Raw genomic sequence first — 17049 nt, forward strand, 5'->3', positions numbered from 1 at the left:
ATTGTCTTTACACATATTGATAAGGTTCCATTTCTCATTTCTCTAAAAAGTAACCATAATTCAACTTTAACCAAGCTGACTGCGTTTTTTTTTTTTTTTTTTTTACATTTTCTGTACAAGGATGTTTTGATCTAATCATGGAAGAAAATTAAAAACACAACTAAACTCCTGGAAGCTTGTTCTCAGTGGAACACGGGTCATTAAGGACTACACAGACACTTGTAAGTTCCCGTATGTCAAATTGTAAATGTTTAGTTATGATTTTAACTTGAATATTAGCTGAAACATTTACCTTTACAGGGGCGTCCTCGTTGGTGTCAATAGCCTCCAGCATTTTAACGATTCCCATCCCTTTTAACACTTGACCAAAAACGACATGCTTGTCATCCAAGTGTGGCGTGGGGACGGTAGTGATAAAGAACTGAGAGCCGTTGGTGTTCGGCCCGGCGTTGGCCATGCTGAGCAGACCCACTTTGTCATGCTACAAGAAGAAGGAAACAAATTATAGACAAAACATGTCACTTCTAACACACAGAAAGTGTAGATGAGAATATTCCAATGTTACTCAAAAACAAGACAACCTATCGGCTTTTTAAACAAGCACAGTAGAGATTCAGAGTACCAAGAGAGAATAATGTCAAAGAGTTCAGTATCCTGGAGGAGGATGTAAAACAAACTCAGTTTCCTTCATACTAGGGGTGTCAACGTTTACAATTTTTTCTATACGTGTAAACAGGGCTTCTAACATTGTAACCGGTTACACGTCGGAGATTTATGATTTCTTTCTATCGCAGTTGCGGTAGCACCGATGCCAGCAGCAGTCTCTCCCTCCAACTTGTTCAGGTGTTTCCATCGCAGGTGGTTTAGCATGGATCTCGTGCTGTTGTTGTAAGCCAACTTTGCCTGACATAGCCTCCACTCAACTTGATTTCCACTGGCAGTTTGTTCAAAAAACACACAGTGCTCCGCTTGTTGACCGCCGCCATCGTGTCCCCCAGTCAACTTGAAGTGATGTGACACTGGCTGTGGCTGTGGGATTTTTTTTTTTTTATATCAACGTAACATTGTGCCCTATTCATCTATTATGTATGCGGATAACTGCGCTAGTGGGAACATTTAAGTGTACAGTTAGTTAATGTTATTATCTGAAGCTTTCAGGCAACATTATCTTACTTTCACTTTTAAAAATTGCGTCCGTCCAATTTTCCTTCGGGCGTCGGTATCAATTTATAGCGGGTCGGCTCTGGTACAGAATGTAATCTGTGCTACTGTCGGATAACGGCTCGGATGCGGTGACCAGTGCAGGACTCTGGTCTAAGCGAACATTTTAATCCTCTAGCCAATTATCAAGCTAAATATCCAACATGCTAGTTAACGTCAAAGACTGTGGTGGAAGACGACGGTAAAATATTTCCACTGGATTTATTTATGCCTGAATTTTTAAGGTGTGGCGGCTTTTATTTTGCCGTGGCGGTGCGCCACAGTCAATAACATGTAGGGGAAACCCTGCATACTATATATATTGATGAGAAATGAACGAGGAGGAGGAGGAGGAAGAAAAAAAGACGTGTAAACGGTTATTGATTTTTCTAAACGGTTATGATTTGTTATCCGTGTACCCGTTTACACGTGTAGACGTTGACAACCCTACTTCATACAGCTACAAACAATGACCGAAAACTATGACAGGTAGCACGATGGCCGACTAAACCCCATGAATAATTCAAGACGATTCCCTGATGATGTGGATTCGATTGTTACCTTGTAGTGGAAGTTTTCATCCTCAAACTTCTCCCCGTAGATGCTCTCGCCCCCGGTGCCATTATGGTTGGAGAAATCGCCTCCCTGGATCATGAACTTCTTGATAACTGCCAAAAACAAATTTACAGCAAATTACTTTGCAGGTCAACAAGACAGAATATCAGCCGTAACTTAAGATCCCCAATTTAAAAGGTAAATAACAAAAGCTTGATTAGCCTATTTATAATCAAATTAGTTACTTTGCATTTTTATAGTATACTGTGTTTATACTCAGGAAACTCATCTTCTGATATGTCCATCAGACTGCGCAGGTTATACTGAGCGATGTCATATCTGTCCAGTTACACGACAGTAATAGTGTTTGTCAAGGAGGAATTCTGTCTCCTGTTTTGCCTGATGTGAATATGGATGATATGGGCTGCGTTGTTGGAAACTGTAATCAATCATCTTCGGTATGCTGATGAGCTTGGGGTTTTGTTTTTGTTTTTGTCCTTCATTGTGTCTTTGCAAAGTGCCTGTCAACTGTTTGTGTCCTCTGGTGTTCCTGCATGTGAGGTACGTCTAAGACATCTGATGTAATGTGTCGCTCGGATGAGTCTGAGAACGGCGTCACTGAAAGCTTTAACTAGCCTGAAGGAAAACTGCTCAGGCTTAGGATGGTTCTCTCATCCTGGCTTAGAAAACACGGGTGAGATGGTCGATATATGAACATTTCTTTACACTGAATGATGAATTGTTGTGGATTCATGTTTTCTTTTTTTTTGCTACGGACACTTTTGTGAGTCTGAAATAACGTTTGAATTGGAAAAGCACCTTTTAATTTTAGTTTTCAGTCAAGCAGTTTCCATTACAGAGATCTACTTTATTTAAAGGAAACCATCTCTCAGATGTATGTTCAGGTGCAGCACGGGCCGTTTGAGATCCCTAATTAAAATTATTTAATTGGAGGTTCAATCTGTAATTAAATCAACACTTTCCTAATCAATCTTTATAAATAAGTCATGCGTGTAGTTTTATTTGTCACAGATTTTGATGAACTGACACTTTACAAAGATGGCATTTTTAACTACAGCTTCTCCTGGATGGCTTTCAGCTATTTATACCTGTGTGTGTGCTAAAACTTAAAAGGTGTGCTTCCAAACCGAGTTATCACATTTAAGATTATATGCAGATGTGACGGCTGTTTACTTCTGTGGAATGGGCATCCTTTGAAGTGCAGAGGCTTCCCGGTCGATGTTCCAGTGCCTTTCTCTCCGGTGCACAGTGCCCGGAAGTTTTCAGCAGTCTTGGGGGTGATATCAGCAAACAGCTCGAAAACTATCCGGCCGGCTACAGACAGAAAACAAATCAACATCACAATAGTGCACAGGTTTCCTCACAGGTTCTGGGTTAACCACCTCCACTGTAGTCCCTGTGAGAACAGTCTGGACCAGGTAACCACATGATCAACACAGAGAAAATCATTATCACCATGTTGTGGTTCTTTATTGTTATCTGCCCAGATAAAGAGGAGCAGGATACTGAAGTATTCAGGAAGCATCATGAATAGCCTGACAGCTCTCTCTGCTCCACCACACAGGCCTTCTCACGCTGCAGTACAACATCACGTCTCCTTTGTGCTTTTAGCGTGTTCGCTGCAGCCACTTCAATAATACATGAACTACTTCAGACATTATTTTGTGACCTAACGTTACATATGTGGCTAACAATGATCAGCCCCGGTGGCTACACACTTGATTACAATGGTATAACAGCCAGCTAACGCTGAGGCTTAATTCTGACCACACAACACAACCACACGTGGTTCCTGCACCTGAAGACGGCAGAGCAGCTCTCTACATCAACATTCACCTGACGAGAAGCTAGCTCACGTTTAGCATTAGCAAGCTTCTGATGTCAACGTTTAACAAACCGTCTTCTTTGTGAGATGTAACTGATCCGGCTGCTGCTATGCTAAGTGAGCCAGATTCTACAAGTCACTAGAATGATCTCAGACTGTGCTAAGCTAACAAAGCTAGCTGTTCAACTGGCCGTTAAAATGCTGTAAGCTAATTTTAAAATGAAGATGTTCTGACCTGTTTGTCCACCAACGTCTACATCGAAGAACACGCGCGGGTTCTCGGGGTTTGTAGGTTTGTCAGACGGTGTTGGGTGAGACATTTTACGTACAAGGAGATTTAAGACACTTGTTTCGGCTAACCTTGCTAAACCCGGCCGGTGTGGAGTGCAGAGGAAGTTCCACGAAGAAGAATGAGCTCATTCACTTCCGTTGGTCAACCTTCAAAATAAAAGTGCGCTGCTCCGAAAGTATGGTGGAGTTTCAGTGTTAAGAGGTAACGAGATTAAAAACTGATGAATCACGTGTTTTAGTTTTAAACCTGTTAAATTAAAGATCACATGGTCTACATACTTTACCCCGAAATGTCCTTTTCACAGCATCCTTCATTTTACGTAATATTACGCGCGGGCTCGTGGGGTGCGATCAGACTTCCGGTCACGCTAAATAAATTTCATACTCAGTAAAAAGTTATTTTTCTTTTCATAAAGCTCTTTGAACATTACAGTTAGTCATAATGTAGAGATGAATTGTCACAATTATGAGGGAAAAAATTAAATTAATCTCATAATTTAAACTTTTTATCTCATGATTCCGACTTCCCATAACTATGACTTATGTATCACAATTCTATTTAAATCTTTATTTATCCCATAATTTTTTACGTCACAGTTGTAAGCTTTTGTCTCATGATTATGACTGTTTATTCTCGTAAATTCAACTTTTTCTTATAACATTGAGATTTATCTCAGAATTTAATATTTATGCCTTTTTTATCTTGAATTTTGTCTTTTTTATTTCAGAATTTAGATTTTCCATCCCATAATTAAGACTTAATTGATCTCATAATTTTGATTTTCAAGCTCATATTCTTGACATTGTTATCACATAATTATGACTTTACTATGGGACTATCTTTCTTTAATCAATTGTTTTCCTGCAGTAAATGGTGTAATTGAATCCATTATTATGTCAGACATGCCAGTTTTATTACATTATCAATACACAGTATGTTGTGATATACATCATACAGTGAATTTTCTGAAATATGAAATGAGACAATGTGGATTAAATAAGATTGCACAGCAGGTTTGTTTTTGGCGAGTGGTTAGAGTTCAGATCAGATACAATATAGTAGGCTGCTTCATCACATACAACATCTTATATGATTATGATTATGCTGGAATGATGATTTGAATGACTGCTTTGTTAATAGGCCACAGCACAAGAAGGCTGAATGGCCTTTTATTGATTGCTGCTCTGCCTGGATGTGGCTCTCAGAAATACAATGTTCAAGCAGAAAATACCTTCAGGCGAGTGTCAGGTTGAGACCATCCTATTGTATTGATGGTATTACCGCCACAATTGCAGCTAGCCTTGAGAAATGGATGTCTGTATAGCTCATTATGTGAAAATTGGTTGTTTCTGTTGTGGTAAAGAATCTATACAGTTATCTACACCAGACATAAGTGGCACATGATTGCCAATCGCTGTGGGGATGGATTACCAGGTTCTTTTAACACAGGAATCAAAAGTCCATATCTGCGGCGCTGCGAGAGGAGAAAAGCTTCTGATAACAACTCGGTTATTTTTTTCTGAGACAATCTTCAGCTTGTGGAATCGATGTCATATCTGTATTCCAGCACATTGTGAAAACTTTGACAAAGACAATTTCAGATCAGATGTACAGATACGGTTCAGAATTCAGTTGTTAATAACAATGATTAGAAGACTTACGGCGATGTAGGATCGTGCAAGGAGGTCGTCTGTCTCTGTGTTTGATATCAAAACATTTCTGAATTATTCAGGCTGGAGGGTGTGAAAAAATGAAACTTTGAAAAGTCAACACGTCGCAGCGATTACAAGATGTTTAATCAAATGAGACACATCTCATTAACAGAAAGGTCCTCCAGCTGCCATGAGTGGTAGAAGGCCATCTGTCGTTAGCTCTGAGCATCTCTGTGAAACTTGGTGTTGACTCGGAGTGACTCATCCTTCATGTTCGCTGCAGAGGAAACAAACCGGCAGCGATCAGACGAGCTGAAAGAAACGAATCAGGCGAGGTTCAAGTGATCTACGTGTAAACCTACCGGGTGTTCTTATAATTGATTTAATGGTGAAGAGTCATTTTCATATTTACAGTCAATTATTTACTCACCCTCAACATGTCAAAGTAATAAACAAGGTATTGATCAGGTTTGAGAATTATAGGGAGCTGATGACTTGAGGATGAGGATTTTGAATGCACAGACCCGTTGTCCCATCTGCAAGGTAACTATTCTGTTTAAAATGATGTGAAGGAAATTATCTCAACAGTCTGTTCGTACTTTTGCATTTCTCTGTGGTCATTTTTGTTCCTCCTGGTTGTCGATTTTGTCTCCTTGTTGTTTCGCATCTCTTCGTAGTGTCTCTTTGTTTCTTTGTAATTGTTTTGTGTCTCTTCGTGGTCCTTTAAGTCTCTTATCCATCGGACCTTGTTGGTATTTAACACGTTACATTTACATTATCTCTCTTATCTTACGGATTCATCATTGTTCTGCAATTTATACTTTTAAACTGTTGTTTTATGAAGCATGTTCTAGCACTGCAAGTCGGGTGTCTGCCGCTTTAAGAATTTCTGTTCCCTTGTGTTTGTGTGTGAGGTTCTCCAGGACTCATCTACAGTATTGATTCACCTTTTTGTTATTTCCTATTGTGTTGTGTTTTGTGTGTGTTCGTGGACTGAACGGGTACAGAAGTGTCTGATTTCAGGAAACACCTCTGAGAGATCGCCGGCCTTCATTACAAACATTTTAACACACGTGCCTGTTTGATAACCTTGAAAACAAATTCACGCTCACCTGTCAGTTTTTTTGTTAAACCTGTCCGGACTTTAAACATCCTTTCATTGTGTATCGACACTTCCTTATTCCAAAAAATACAGATACAGCCGAGGTCACATCCTACCATCCTACCCTTCATGCTTGTCTGTCTGTCCTCTGCCTGACTACAAGCCTGTCACAATATTCTGATGTGTCCTTGGTTTTATTTTATCTGCATGGTTATTCTATATAGTCTGTAATTTATGGCTTTTCTTGCTTTTGTCACACAGGCTCTTTAAGGACCTGTTTGTCTAACAGTGAGACACTGACACAGATCAATGTGCTCGAGCCCGGCAACAAAAATAGAAATCCATAAACTCACCGTCTATGTTGGTCCCATGGGGCTGTAATACTCATTAGAGACCAGAGAACAAGATTACTGGATAAATGAAAAATGAGGAAACATACACATGGCGACAAATTAAAAGAGAAAAAAACAAACAAAAAATGTCCTTAAGTAAGTACCTTCAAGGACACGTGTCATATATCTGGAATTTAGGGGATTTAATGACTTGAATGTTGTTTTTTTAAGGCATGTTGTGTTATATTTCATGGCCGTGATGTGAGTGTGCTCACGTCTGTCTGGCTGATTTCTTGTGTACGGCTCGAGGCAGCGTTTGTTCCAGCAAAAGTGGAAGTGATGCATTATGAATGGGGAGACAGACAACCTGCAATGCAGTCACTCAACACTGTGCAAACCTGAGAGGTTCTCACTTAACCATCTGACACAGCACACACACACACACACACACACACACGCAAACATACGTAATATGATTCTGAGGGACTGAAACCAAATAATGTGTCCAGCTGTCTTACTGTTTGTTTTGGAACCTGTGAGTCACTCTGTCCTCCAACGCCGTCCGTAACTCAGTTTTCTGTTAGAAAAAGAGGACTGAGTTCAGTTAAATGTGACCTTCACATGTCAGATATGTAATGCATACAGGATGGTACACTGTCGTAACATCATGTCCTGAAAAAGAAAGTGAAAATGTGAATTCCTGGATAAGAATGTGACATTTTTCTAACTTGCAGCTTGTAAAACCAATATTTCTGATGTCACAAGGCAACACTACCCCACAAATGACTCACCAGAACAAAATTAAATATGTTTGCTGAACAAAATATCTAAAAAAAAAAACATCCACATCTGATAAATTGTTCATTCTTCACTGTCATGCTAATACTTTTCCCTTATTGATTAATTCCTGCATATTGCATCATCTCGTTAATTCCACAAAGTCATGCTGAGTGTATTTTTGTGACACACTAAATGAAGGACGATGCTTCTAAACGCTCATTTGCATACAGTGCACGCGGTGGATTTTTGGCATACCTTAATTTGCATATTGCTGAGCAGCGTCCTGCTGTTCAGCAGCTGGTTGTACTGCCAGCACCAGCCAACCTCCCCCACGCAGCTCTGCCTGGGCGGAGGAGGGGGGGCGTGTGGTGCAGCTCGCCACAAGTAACCGAGGTCACCTGTGGCCTCAGGTGATGATGAGGCGCCCACACCGATGTACTGGGGGAAATCATATGATCTCGGCCTGTAGTCTCCAATTCCATCCGGGCCTTGTTAGAGGATATGTGAGAGAAGAAGGTAAAAAACAAAGCCGGATGAAGCTGAGTCTTTTACTCAACACATGTAGAGAGAAGTTCAGGAAAAGAACCAAAGAAAGATTTCAGTCATCATCATCTCACCATCATTCTGATGGAAAGTCAAGGTTTCGTGATTCACACAATATTTTCTGGAGCGTCACAGAAAAACAGTGTTGCTGTTTAGAAGCATTCTCCTTCACAGCTGAAGTGGCTCTGGAAGTCTGGAGAGCCCAAAATCAATTAGGAAAAAATATCACATTAATCCCTTTTTAAAGATGAAATCTAAATGTGATCAAGGTTGTATATAAAGTCCGTAAATCAATTTGGGATCTCAGAGCTGGATTATGCCGGACCACCTACATGGAGCCATTTTATCTTCTGGTTGTTTTTGTACATTATAAATCAAGCTCCAGAACTGTTCTGTGGACTACGACACTTCATCTTTCTCTCCATCAACATGGAGGTGAATAGATATCAACTGAATTACAGTTTTTGAGTGAACTTTTCCTCTAAACTGAAATATTCTCAGTGTAGCAGCCGCTGAGGTGAATTCAACAGAACTAGAGAAAGAAGAGAGACGGCATCCATTCAGCTTTTAGCTTCAGGCGGTTTGTAACAACTAATTATCTTTCCAGAGGAATTACAGCGAAGCATCAGAACACGCATTCTCTCTGATGTTGATCCGAAGTGTTTGTCCTGAGTTATAACAGTTACATAAAGAAAACATACATTATTTATCCTGAGAAAATGCTTTGTGATATCATGAATAGACAATGAGACAATACAGCTCTGAAGCAATGAAGGCTCATTATGTAGAACAACACACACACACACATGCGCGCACACACACACACACACACAGTATGTCTGGTTACAGTGCCATCATGTGTCCAATCACAGTCACATTTGCTTGTATAATTGTTGAACCACACTCTGAGGTCTTTGGTTCAGTCTCACAGTAAACTGTGTTACAGCCGTCTGACAGCACACACGTTCTCACCAATCAGCTGTTTGTTTGTGACAACAACAACAACAACAACAACAACAACACTCAGCTGCACTGAGACACAACAGAGCTGTCGTACCTGTGAAGATCATCCTCTGTCCGCTCGGTGTCCGTCCCGCAACCTCCTCACTTTTTTGCATCATTTTTCCTCTGTTGTGTCAGGAGTGGAGGCAGACTGGATGTTGGTACATATAATGGGTCCCCCTGGGTGATAACCTGAGCCCGGCGGTCTGCTCCGTCCATGGGGTCATGGCTGGTTGTCATGCCACCGCCGGTCGTCATGGCATCAGTGGTTGTGTCCTAGTTATACTGTGAGACAGGGGACGTGTCCTGCTGAAGCATGTCCACTCAGGTCACCTTCAGGGATCTTTGTTCTGTTCATTTGATGTTTTTAATCCTATTACCATGTTTGTGTTTTATTTTCCTGCCTGGGCTGCAGAATGAAGTTTATTCTATTTTATTCTATTTGTGTAATTAACATAACATACTAATCTTTGCATTGTACTGAGGTTAGATTGCTGTTTACCTTTTCTAGCAGGTTATAAACAGACTAAAAACTACAACATCATTCAGCATCTATATTGTTAAATTATTCTGTATAATTTAATCATACATACATTTACTTATATACTTATATTAAATATGTACTTCACACATCACTGCTGCTGGAGTTTCATGTAGCTGCTTATTGTGCTCAAATTTTCAAGGTATTACAATTTATATGTCCAGTCTTCATCTATCTTCATCGCTTACCTCCCTGATTATTTTATTTTTTATTGATTTCATGTGAGTTCTGCGTCTGCCTGCTCACGCTCTCTGTGCTGCTGTAACTCGACTCTCCCCTCAGGGATCAATAAAGTCTTCTTATCTTGTCTTAGCTTATCTTACATTTTAACACGCTGTGCAGAAACCCGGTGTGATGGTCAGTCCCTGCAGGATCTTGTGAAGTTCTACAGAAAACGTCTCGTGCCAAAAGGGTGGCTTAGCCAAAGATGTCCTCCTGAGAAGAGTTCCACAGGGAACTCTGTGAATAAGCAAATTCTTCCCTCTGAAGCACTGAAGAAGATGCTCCACTGTTTCAATGGAGAACTTTGTGTAATAATGAATTTACATGAACTTCACATTCTTCCATTCATACACAGATTCACACACTGATGGCGGAGGCTGCCATGCGAGGTGCTAACTGCTCATCAGGAGCATGTTGGGCTTCAGTATCTTGCTCAAGGACACTGAATGATTTGAACCAGGAACCATCCGATTACTGGACAACCCGCTCTACCTCCTGAGCTTCCATGAATCCACATTATCTGCTAATGTTGCTACAGGATATTTATATTTTGTATATTTATTCCATCATATTCAGATTAAAATGTTTCAGGACAACCAGTGGTGGAATACTTTAACTCTGCAAGGACAATTTATATGTTGCTTTAATTCGATATGACTGCTTTGCAGATTCATATTATTTGTACAACGTATAAATAAACCAATAAATTATGTATTATTACTGATTTAGCTACCTGCCAATATTGAAAGCAATTGACATCAGTTCCACCTTTAACAGCAGCAACATTACTGATGCTTACAAATGAATGTGTCACCAATTATGAAACAATAATATAATAAGATATGTATTATTCTGAAATGAGGCATTCTGCATTATCACATTCATTTCTGGTCTTTTAAAGGAACTCTTTGGTAGAAAAGTTCAGGACGGGACGACTAGCGTCAGATTTTTGAGAAATTGAGCCTCAAGAATCAACTTTTCTTACAAAGAGGTCCTTTAAGTATATTACGATGCAAATACTTGTAGCTACTTTTAAATATTTAGAAAACAGAAATCCTTTTCTCTTACTAAGTATTTTTACGCTACTAAAATGCTACTTTTTCTTTAAGGTGCACTTTGTAGTTTTAGATAAGAAACTCAGAAAAGTAGTAATTTAATAAAGGTTAATCAACAAACTGATATTAATGTATTTACTTACTGTATGTATTTTCACATGGTCATCCTGTCTGAAGCCAGAATTGTGGCTACGTGGAAGAAACAGCAAAGTAATGAAACTGTGTTTTCCTTTGAGGACAGTTTCTTTATTCAGTGCATTCTGTTATGAAGGCCAAGCAGAACAGATTGTTTAATATACTGTGCGGTTACTTCTTTCTTCCTCCTTTCCTTTTTTTCTTTTTTTGCATAAGGTGCTTTTTTTCCCTTACCCACCTGAACCTGCAGTACCTGTGTCCGTCACTAGATGGCCCCACAGCATCACTCTGCCACATCGCACTCCCTCCCTGCTCCCACTTTTTTTTTTTCCTTTTTTGTTAAATGGACTCGCCCATGAGCCGCCCCTTGTGACCGAGTCCGTCAAGTCACACACGGATAAACAACAGCCAGACAGGAAATGCCATGATTTCACCTTCAGAATAAGATAGCACATTCAATATCGACGAACATGCACAATTACATGCAAAATTCATAATTTGGACACTACAGTCACCGAGTCAGAAATATTCAATGGGTAAAATGTTGGAATAACTAAATAAATACTATTATAATTACGTCATGGCACGTGGTTGTCGGTAAACGGTAAAATGCATTGCATGTCACGGAGTCTATTGTGTAATTTAATAAGACTTTTTCGATGTAATGAACAGCTAAATGTGTTCGCGAAACATTTTGTGTATCAAAGAGACCCTCATGTGTAATGTCTCTTTGCATTAACAGCACGTTTTGGCTGATTTGAGTACTGTACCTGCAAATGAAATGACATCATTGGCATACAGGGAACAGACACACACAATCATTTTCCGCATCATCCTCCCGAAACATGCCTCACGCCTTTCATTGTCCCTTTGTGTCACCGTCAAACACCGTTGTTCTCTCCGGAGCTTTATTTTGAAAACGCGTCCCGGAAGTGCGCCCGCTAACTGTGTCCGTCTTTACCCTGCTGTGTCAGTCACCATGGTGGCACACAACAGAGCGCAGCGGCGGCGGAGCTATCTTCACTTTTAGACCCAGGAAAAAATGTTAATATGATGAATTTTCTCAGTGAGTGTACTCGGGTCTAGCTCTCATCATGGACGCCAGGTTGTTGTTGACGGGATAGCAGTTAGCCGTTAGCTTACTTTTTTGGGGGGGTGTTTGGCGGCTCCTACATGGAATTTCGTTCCGTCGCTAGCAGAATGCTGAAGAGACAAGGAATGGCTTTGACGAACGCTGGCTCCAATAAAGGGACATTTTCCACCTTGAGAAAATAACTCCCGCAGACAGTTTGAGCCGCGCTTCGTGGAGGAGTCACCTCCCCGGTGGTTAGGGCAGCCGGTTTCGGCCCGGGCAACAGAGCGACGGACAACCCCGAGGAGCCTGCTCGGCTGTCTGGCTCCGGTCGTGGCCTGGCTCCGGGCACTCCCAGCTTATCCTGCTAGCATCGGAGCACAGGGACAAGAATACAGCAAAGACAGCGGGCGGACTTTTCTTTTTCTTTATATCCACGACGCTGGATATTAATACACATCTTCTGTTAGGATAAGAGCTTCACAGAGCCTCCAGACGGCGTCTTCCAAAACAATGGCGTCTTATGTGGATAACAGCTTTCGGCAGGCTGTGATGATGAATCCGGCTGAAAGGACGCAACAGGTCAGAAGAATGAATCCCTCATGTGTTTGTAACTGAAGGAATCTGTGGTTTAAAGTGGTGGTTTCAGCTGTGTTTCACTCCTTACAGCGAAACATAGTGAAGTAACACACTCGCAGTGGTTCTGTGTTCAGCTGTTGTTCCGTGAGTCCACATCCCGCTGAGCTTCTCTCAGCTCGGATCATCAGAACAGGAGCTGCTGGAGGGACTCGAACCTAAAGTGGGCAGTTTGTGCCTCTCATTCTCTCATGTGGGGATCGAGCATTGTGCAGAGGTGTTCCTGGGTGAAACCAACTTCAGCATTTTGCAAGAAAATAAATAAATAAATAGATAGAATAACAGTGGGGAGATGAGTGTATGAGAGGTACAAGCTGCTGCTAATCCTAAATTAGCCATTAGCCATCAGCAGCCAATCAAATCGGACCTCATCTTTTTTTCTTGTTTCCTTCTTCTTCATCTGAGACAGATTAAAGATAAATGCCTCTAAATTAGTCGAGCAAATTAGTGGAATGCTTTATGAATCCTTTATACACAGGCACACCTTCACGATGTTAACTGATGGGATGTTTATGCGTGAGCTGCACAGTATTTAACAGTGTTATAGTATATTTGTAATATTTGTAACTTCAAATTGAACGATTGCCTGATAAATAGTTTATAAGACTTTTCATTTGTTCGTCAACAGCTAATAACTATTCACTAAAACATTAAAGATATCTTGGAGCCCATCTGACATGTCAGTTGGCAGGGACTCTGTCAGTAATGGCCTCTATGTTGTCTTATATGCACCAATTTGACATAATTTTCTGTAGACATTGTTATGCAGTATAAGATGGGTGGGGTAATATATAAAGGACGCGTTCCCAGTGGACTGTTGTCCTTTTAAACAGTTCACCTTATTGTTGAACTGTAGAATATTCTGCCTCCATCACATGTCTAAGTGTTTTATAGCCACCTTAAAGCCTCATTGCTAAAATAATGTGTATATTGGCTGATGTGTCGATATAATGTCAGTCTTATCGGTCCAGCTCTACTATAAATTTACCATTTATTAACGACTATATAAATTGTGACTGGCCTTGTTCTTCATTGTGATTTAGGGCTTTATTGGACGTCTCGTGCTGCCTGATAATGATTCGCCATTACTTGGTCTGTGACCAGTTGTTATTGGATGATTTCTGCTGAGCACACGACGAACGTAGTGACATTTCAAGTGCTGCAGTTACATGGAATTAGAGAACAATGTAAATAGATATTATTTGTTTTGTAAGCTCAGTGCCTTCCCAACACGTTTTCACCGCAGTGTCATCTAGAGCTGCAACTAATAGTCAGTTAAAACATCAGATGTTTAAAAACAATTAATTCAACTATATTGATAAACTGCTAATTGTTTAAAGCATTTTGCAAGCAAAAACGTCGTCCATTTACTGGTTCTGACCCGTTTCTTTGTCATTGATGATAACGTGTGAAGAGTCATTGGGGTTTGAACTGTTGGCTGGACCAAAGAAGCAATTTGAAGATGGTGAAAATATTCAGCGGATCAGTCGATAATGAAATAAACGTCTGACGCAGCGTGGGTATAATCTGATCCATCCAGTTCTTCTGGGAAGTTTCTTGTGTACTTCTGAATGTGCGGTCGCTCGTTATTACCCTTGAGCCACACACACACCCAAGCTTGCATGTCTTGAGCTATTAACAGTTATTTTTTGCTGATAAATCCAGTTTGCCTGTGAAGATGGTATCATTTCATTTGGGAAGCGCTTTCACTGCGATTGGATGCTGCTTCAGCAAAGGCTTTACACGCAATGGACGATCAATAGGCCACCACTTAAACCAGCAGGCTACGGTTAGTGGCACGGCCGTCTGCACGTCTATCTGACATTGAGGAAACAATTATGTTGTCATTGACAGCCTGTTAGCTGGACCAGGCTCGTGGTCTTTACAGCTTTATGAAGGCTATAATTTGTTGGAGTGACAGACGCCGTAATGGTTATGAAAACAAGGGCACAGATAGTGAATGTCATTGGCAGCAAAGTTCATTGAAGACATTAGTAGTTTACATTCTGGCTGCAACTAATGATAATTTGCCTTATTGATTAATCTGACAATTGTTTTCTGGAGGATTTGTTTAAAAAAAAAATCTCAAAAGTGTCAAATGTCTTTGAGCTGCTTGTTTTGTCCAACCAACAATATAAAACAAGTCTAAATCCTCACATTTAAGAGGCAGGGAGATTATGTTTGGGAAAATAACTTAAATGATTAATATTTTATTAGAACAGTTGCTAAGTGATTAAGCTGTGATTGTCTAGTTTTTGTTTCATTCACTTTAAACTCAGATCCTTTATATAATCACTGCCATGGAAGCGAGGACGAAATTTAAAGCTGGGAGTCTATAACACCAGATCTAATCTGTCTCATCCTGCTAACCCACCTGAAAGAATTTGAAGTCTGAACGTTGTTTTTGGAACTTTTTAAACTTGAAAAGAATATTTGAAAGTAAATTAAGCACTTGGAATTTCTGAGCTGGAAAATGCGGATGAACAGATACCAAGGCTTTGACAAAATATGTCCTACTACGGGGAGATTGACCAAAAAAAACCCTGCTATGTCTGTGGTCCTTCAGCACTCGGAGCCGTGGTATGAACTCATGCTGTGTCAGTATGCAAACATTTCATTCGGGAGGTCTTTGAAACAATGAAGACTGAACGGAGAGGCGAACCGTGACAGCTTGAACAATGACTAAATGACAGTGTTTCGCAGTGATTTAGTCAGAGGTAGAAGCGTAACGTCCTGACAGGATTGGGAAGTTTTCAGAAACACCACATCAGCGTCATTTTGTAGTTGCGTCACAGCGAGTTGCACCACTAGGAAGCCTGTGATTATCCTGCGGAAAAGCAAAAAGATATGTTTATGATAGCCAAGAAGTTGTCAAGACGAAGGTTCTTGGTTCTATTGGTGTCTGTGTTTCTGAATAGTAACACCTTCCCTGGTGTCCGGCAGCTCTGGTGGCTGACACAGTTTATCCTAATGGTGTTGGCAGCGTCTCTCTGTCAGGATTAGCTAACGGTCAGAGGGATCTGTCTCTATCGCTCAAGACTGACCAGAGTGGGATTTGACCCTCTGCCTCACCCCATTGTCACATGGTAGGTTAAATAACTGACCGCTCGTCAGGTAGCGCTCACATTAGCACATACTGTCGGTATCCGTTTCTTGATTCTTGGATGTTCACCACTGTCGAAATTCCAGTTTGCAGAATACAAATGGGGCAGACTGAAGGGAGGAGGGTACGTTTTTCTGTGAAGCACTGCTGCACATTTTTGCAGTCGTGATGTGAATTAAGATAATATGACATGGCTATTATATCTATAATTTCTTTTTCATGTCCAAATTGAATAATCTACTGGGGAAATGACATTCCTTTTTAATAAAAAGAAGGGTGGTTCGCAGTAACACCCAAATGTTTTGCCGGGCCTGATTTGGTCCAGTTACAGGACGACTTTGAGAACTATTAAGCCTCACATTGCGACTATTTTCACCCAAATCCAGCCTCACATTTTCCTTTTTTTGAAAATGTAATCGTAGCTGTGCTGTACAGCTGATGGATTTCATCAAGCAGACTCAATCATCATTTATCTCACACAGGCTTCTCCTCCACTGACTCCCCATAGGGATGTTTTCCCCTCTGTACAGACGTCTGCAGGAGACGGTCACATTATCAGATTTTGCAGACGAGGCAATGACAGCGAGCCCGCTGCAGCAGCAAGATTCTATTATGGACCCATATTGAAGCACCATATAGTAATGTTTTGCAGACTTGCTAAAGCTTAATATTGCATTAATCAGAGATGAGGCCGTTGATTTTGAGGGACACCACAGACGCTCAGAATACCAAACATTCTGAGTGGTTGCTTTCTTTTCTCCTTTGTTCGCCTTTCTTGCTGCTCTGCATTTTATGACGTGTGTTGAATAACTCGGGCTGCAAAATTAATGAATCATCCGTCAAAAATAATCACAATATGAGTCTTTTCTCTACTGTATCATGCAGCACTACAAATTATTTGATGCTAATCAAAAGACTAGTTGCTTCCTGCGAGTGCTTGTTCATTATCACCATGAAGCCCGAGCGTTGTGTGTGTGAAAG

The 17049-nt window shown here is 40.6% G+C and overlaps 3 protein-coding genes across 14 annotated transcripts in view; 1 reads left to right on the forward strand and 2 right to left on the reverse strand.

Annotated features, from left to right (window-relative positions):
- Nucleotides 1–4024, reverse strand: part of ppid (peptidylprolyl isomerase D) — a 12134-nt gene extending 8110 nt beyond the window's left edge. Inside the window, exons 1-4 of the mRNA XM_030396251.1 lie at nucleotides 3837–4024; nucleotides 2950–3090; nucleotides 1762–1868; nucleotides 293–481 (exon numbers count right to left, since the gene is read on the reverse strand). Coding sequence (XP_030252111.1) covers nucleotides 293–481; nucleotides 1762–1868; nucleotides 2950–3090; nucleotides 3837–3921 — 522 coding nt within the window. The 5' untranslated portion in view covers nucleotides 3922–4024. The remainder of the gene's footprint in view (nucleotides 1–292; nucleotides 482–1761; nucleotides 1869–2949; nucleotides 3091–3836) is intronic.
- A 1643-nt stretch (nucleotides 4025–5667) lies between these two features.
- Nucleotides 5668–9574, reverse strand: spmip2 (sperm microtubule inner protein 2). Of its 2 annotated transcripts, none has more exons than XM_030396252.1 (4): nucleotides 9360–9574; nucleotides 8015–8247; nucleotides 7498–7556; nucleotides 5668–5857 (listed from the first exon to the last, which is right to left on the reverse strand). In XM_030396252.1, the coding sequence occupies exons 1-4, from the start codon at nucleotides 9421–9423 to the stop codon at nucleotides 5761–5763; spliced, it is 453 nt and encodes a 150-aa protein (XP_030252112.1). In that variant the 5' UTR covers nucleotides 9424–9574; the 3' UTR covers nucleotides 5668–5760. The 2 variants fall into 2 exon arrangements, with proteins under 2 accessions (XP_030252112.1, XP_030252113.1); XM_030396253.1 differs by having other exon boundaries at nucleotides 5673–5822.
- A 2629-nt stretch (nucleotides 9575–12203) lies between these two features.
- The window catches only part of rapgef2b (Rap guanine nucleotide exchange factor 2b), a 110230-nt gene continuing 105384 nt past the window's right edge, over nucleotides 12204–17049 (forward strand). For 10 of the 11 annotated variants that reach the window (XM_030395653.1, XM_030395660.1, XM_030395657.1 and 7 more), the window contains exon 1: nucleotides 12843–12911. In XM_030395653.1, coding sequence (XP_030251513.1) covers nucleotides 12843–12911 — 69 coding nt within the window. Of the gene's footprint in view, nucleotides 12912–17049 lie in introns of all 11 variants that reach the window. The other variant, XM_030395652.1, reaches the window with a different exon arrangement.

Source organism: Sparus aurata, chromosome 18, assembly GCF_900880675.1.
Source record: "Sparus aurata chromosome 18, fSpaAur1.1, whole genome shotgun sequence".
Classification (NCBI taxonomy): Eukaryota; Metazoa; Chordata; class Actinopteri; order Spariformes; family Sparidae; genus Sparus; species Sparus aurata.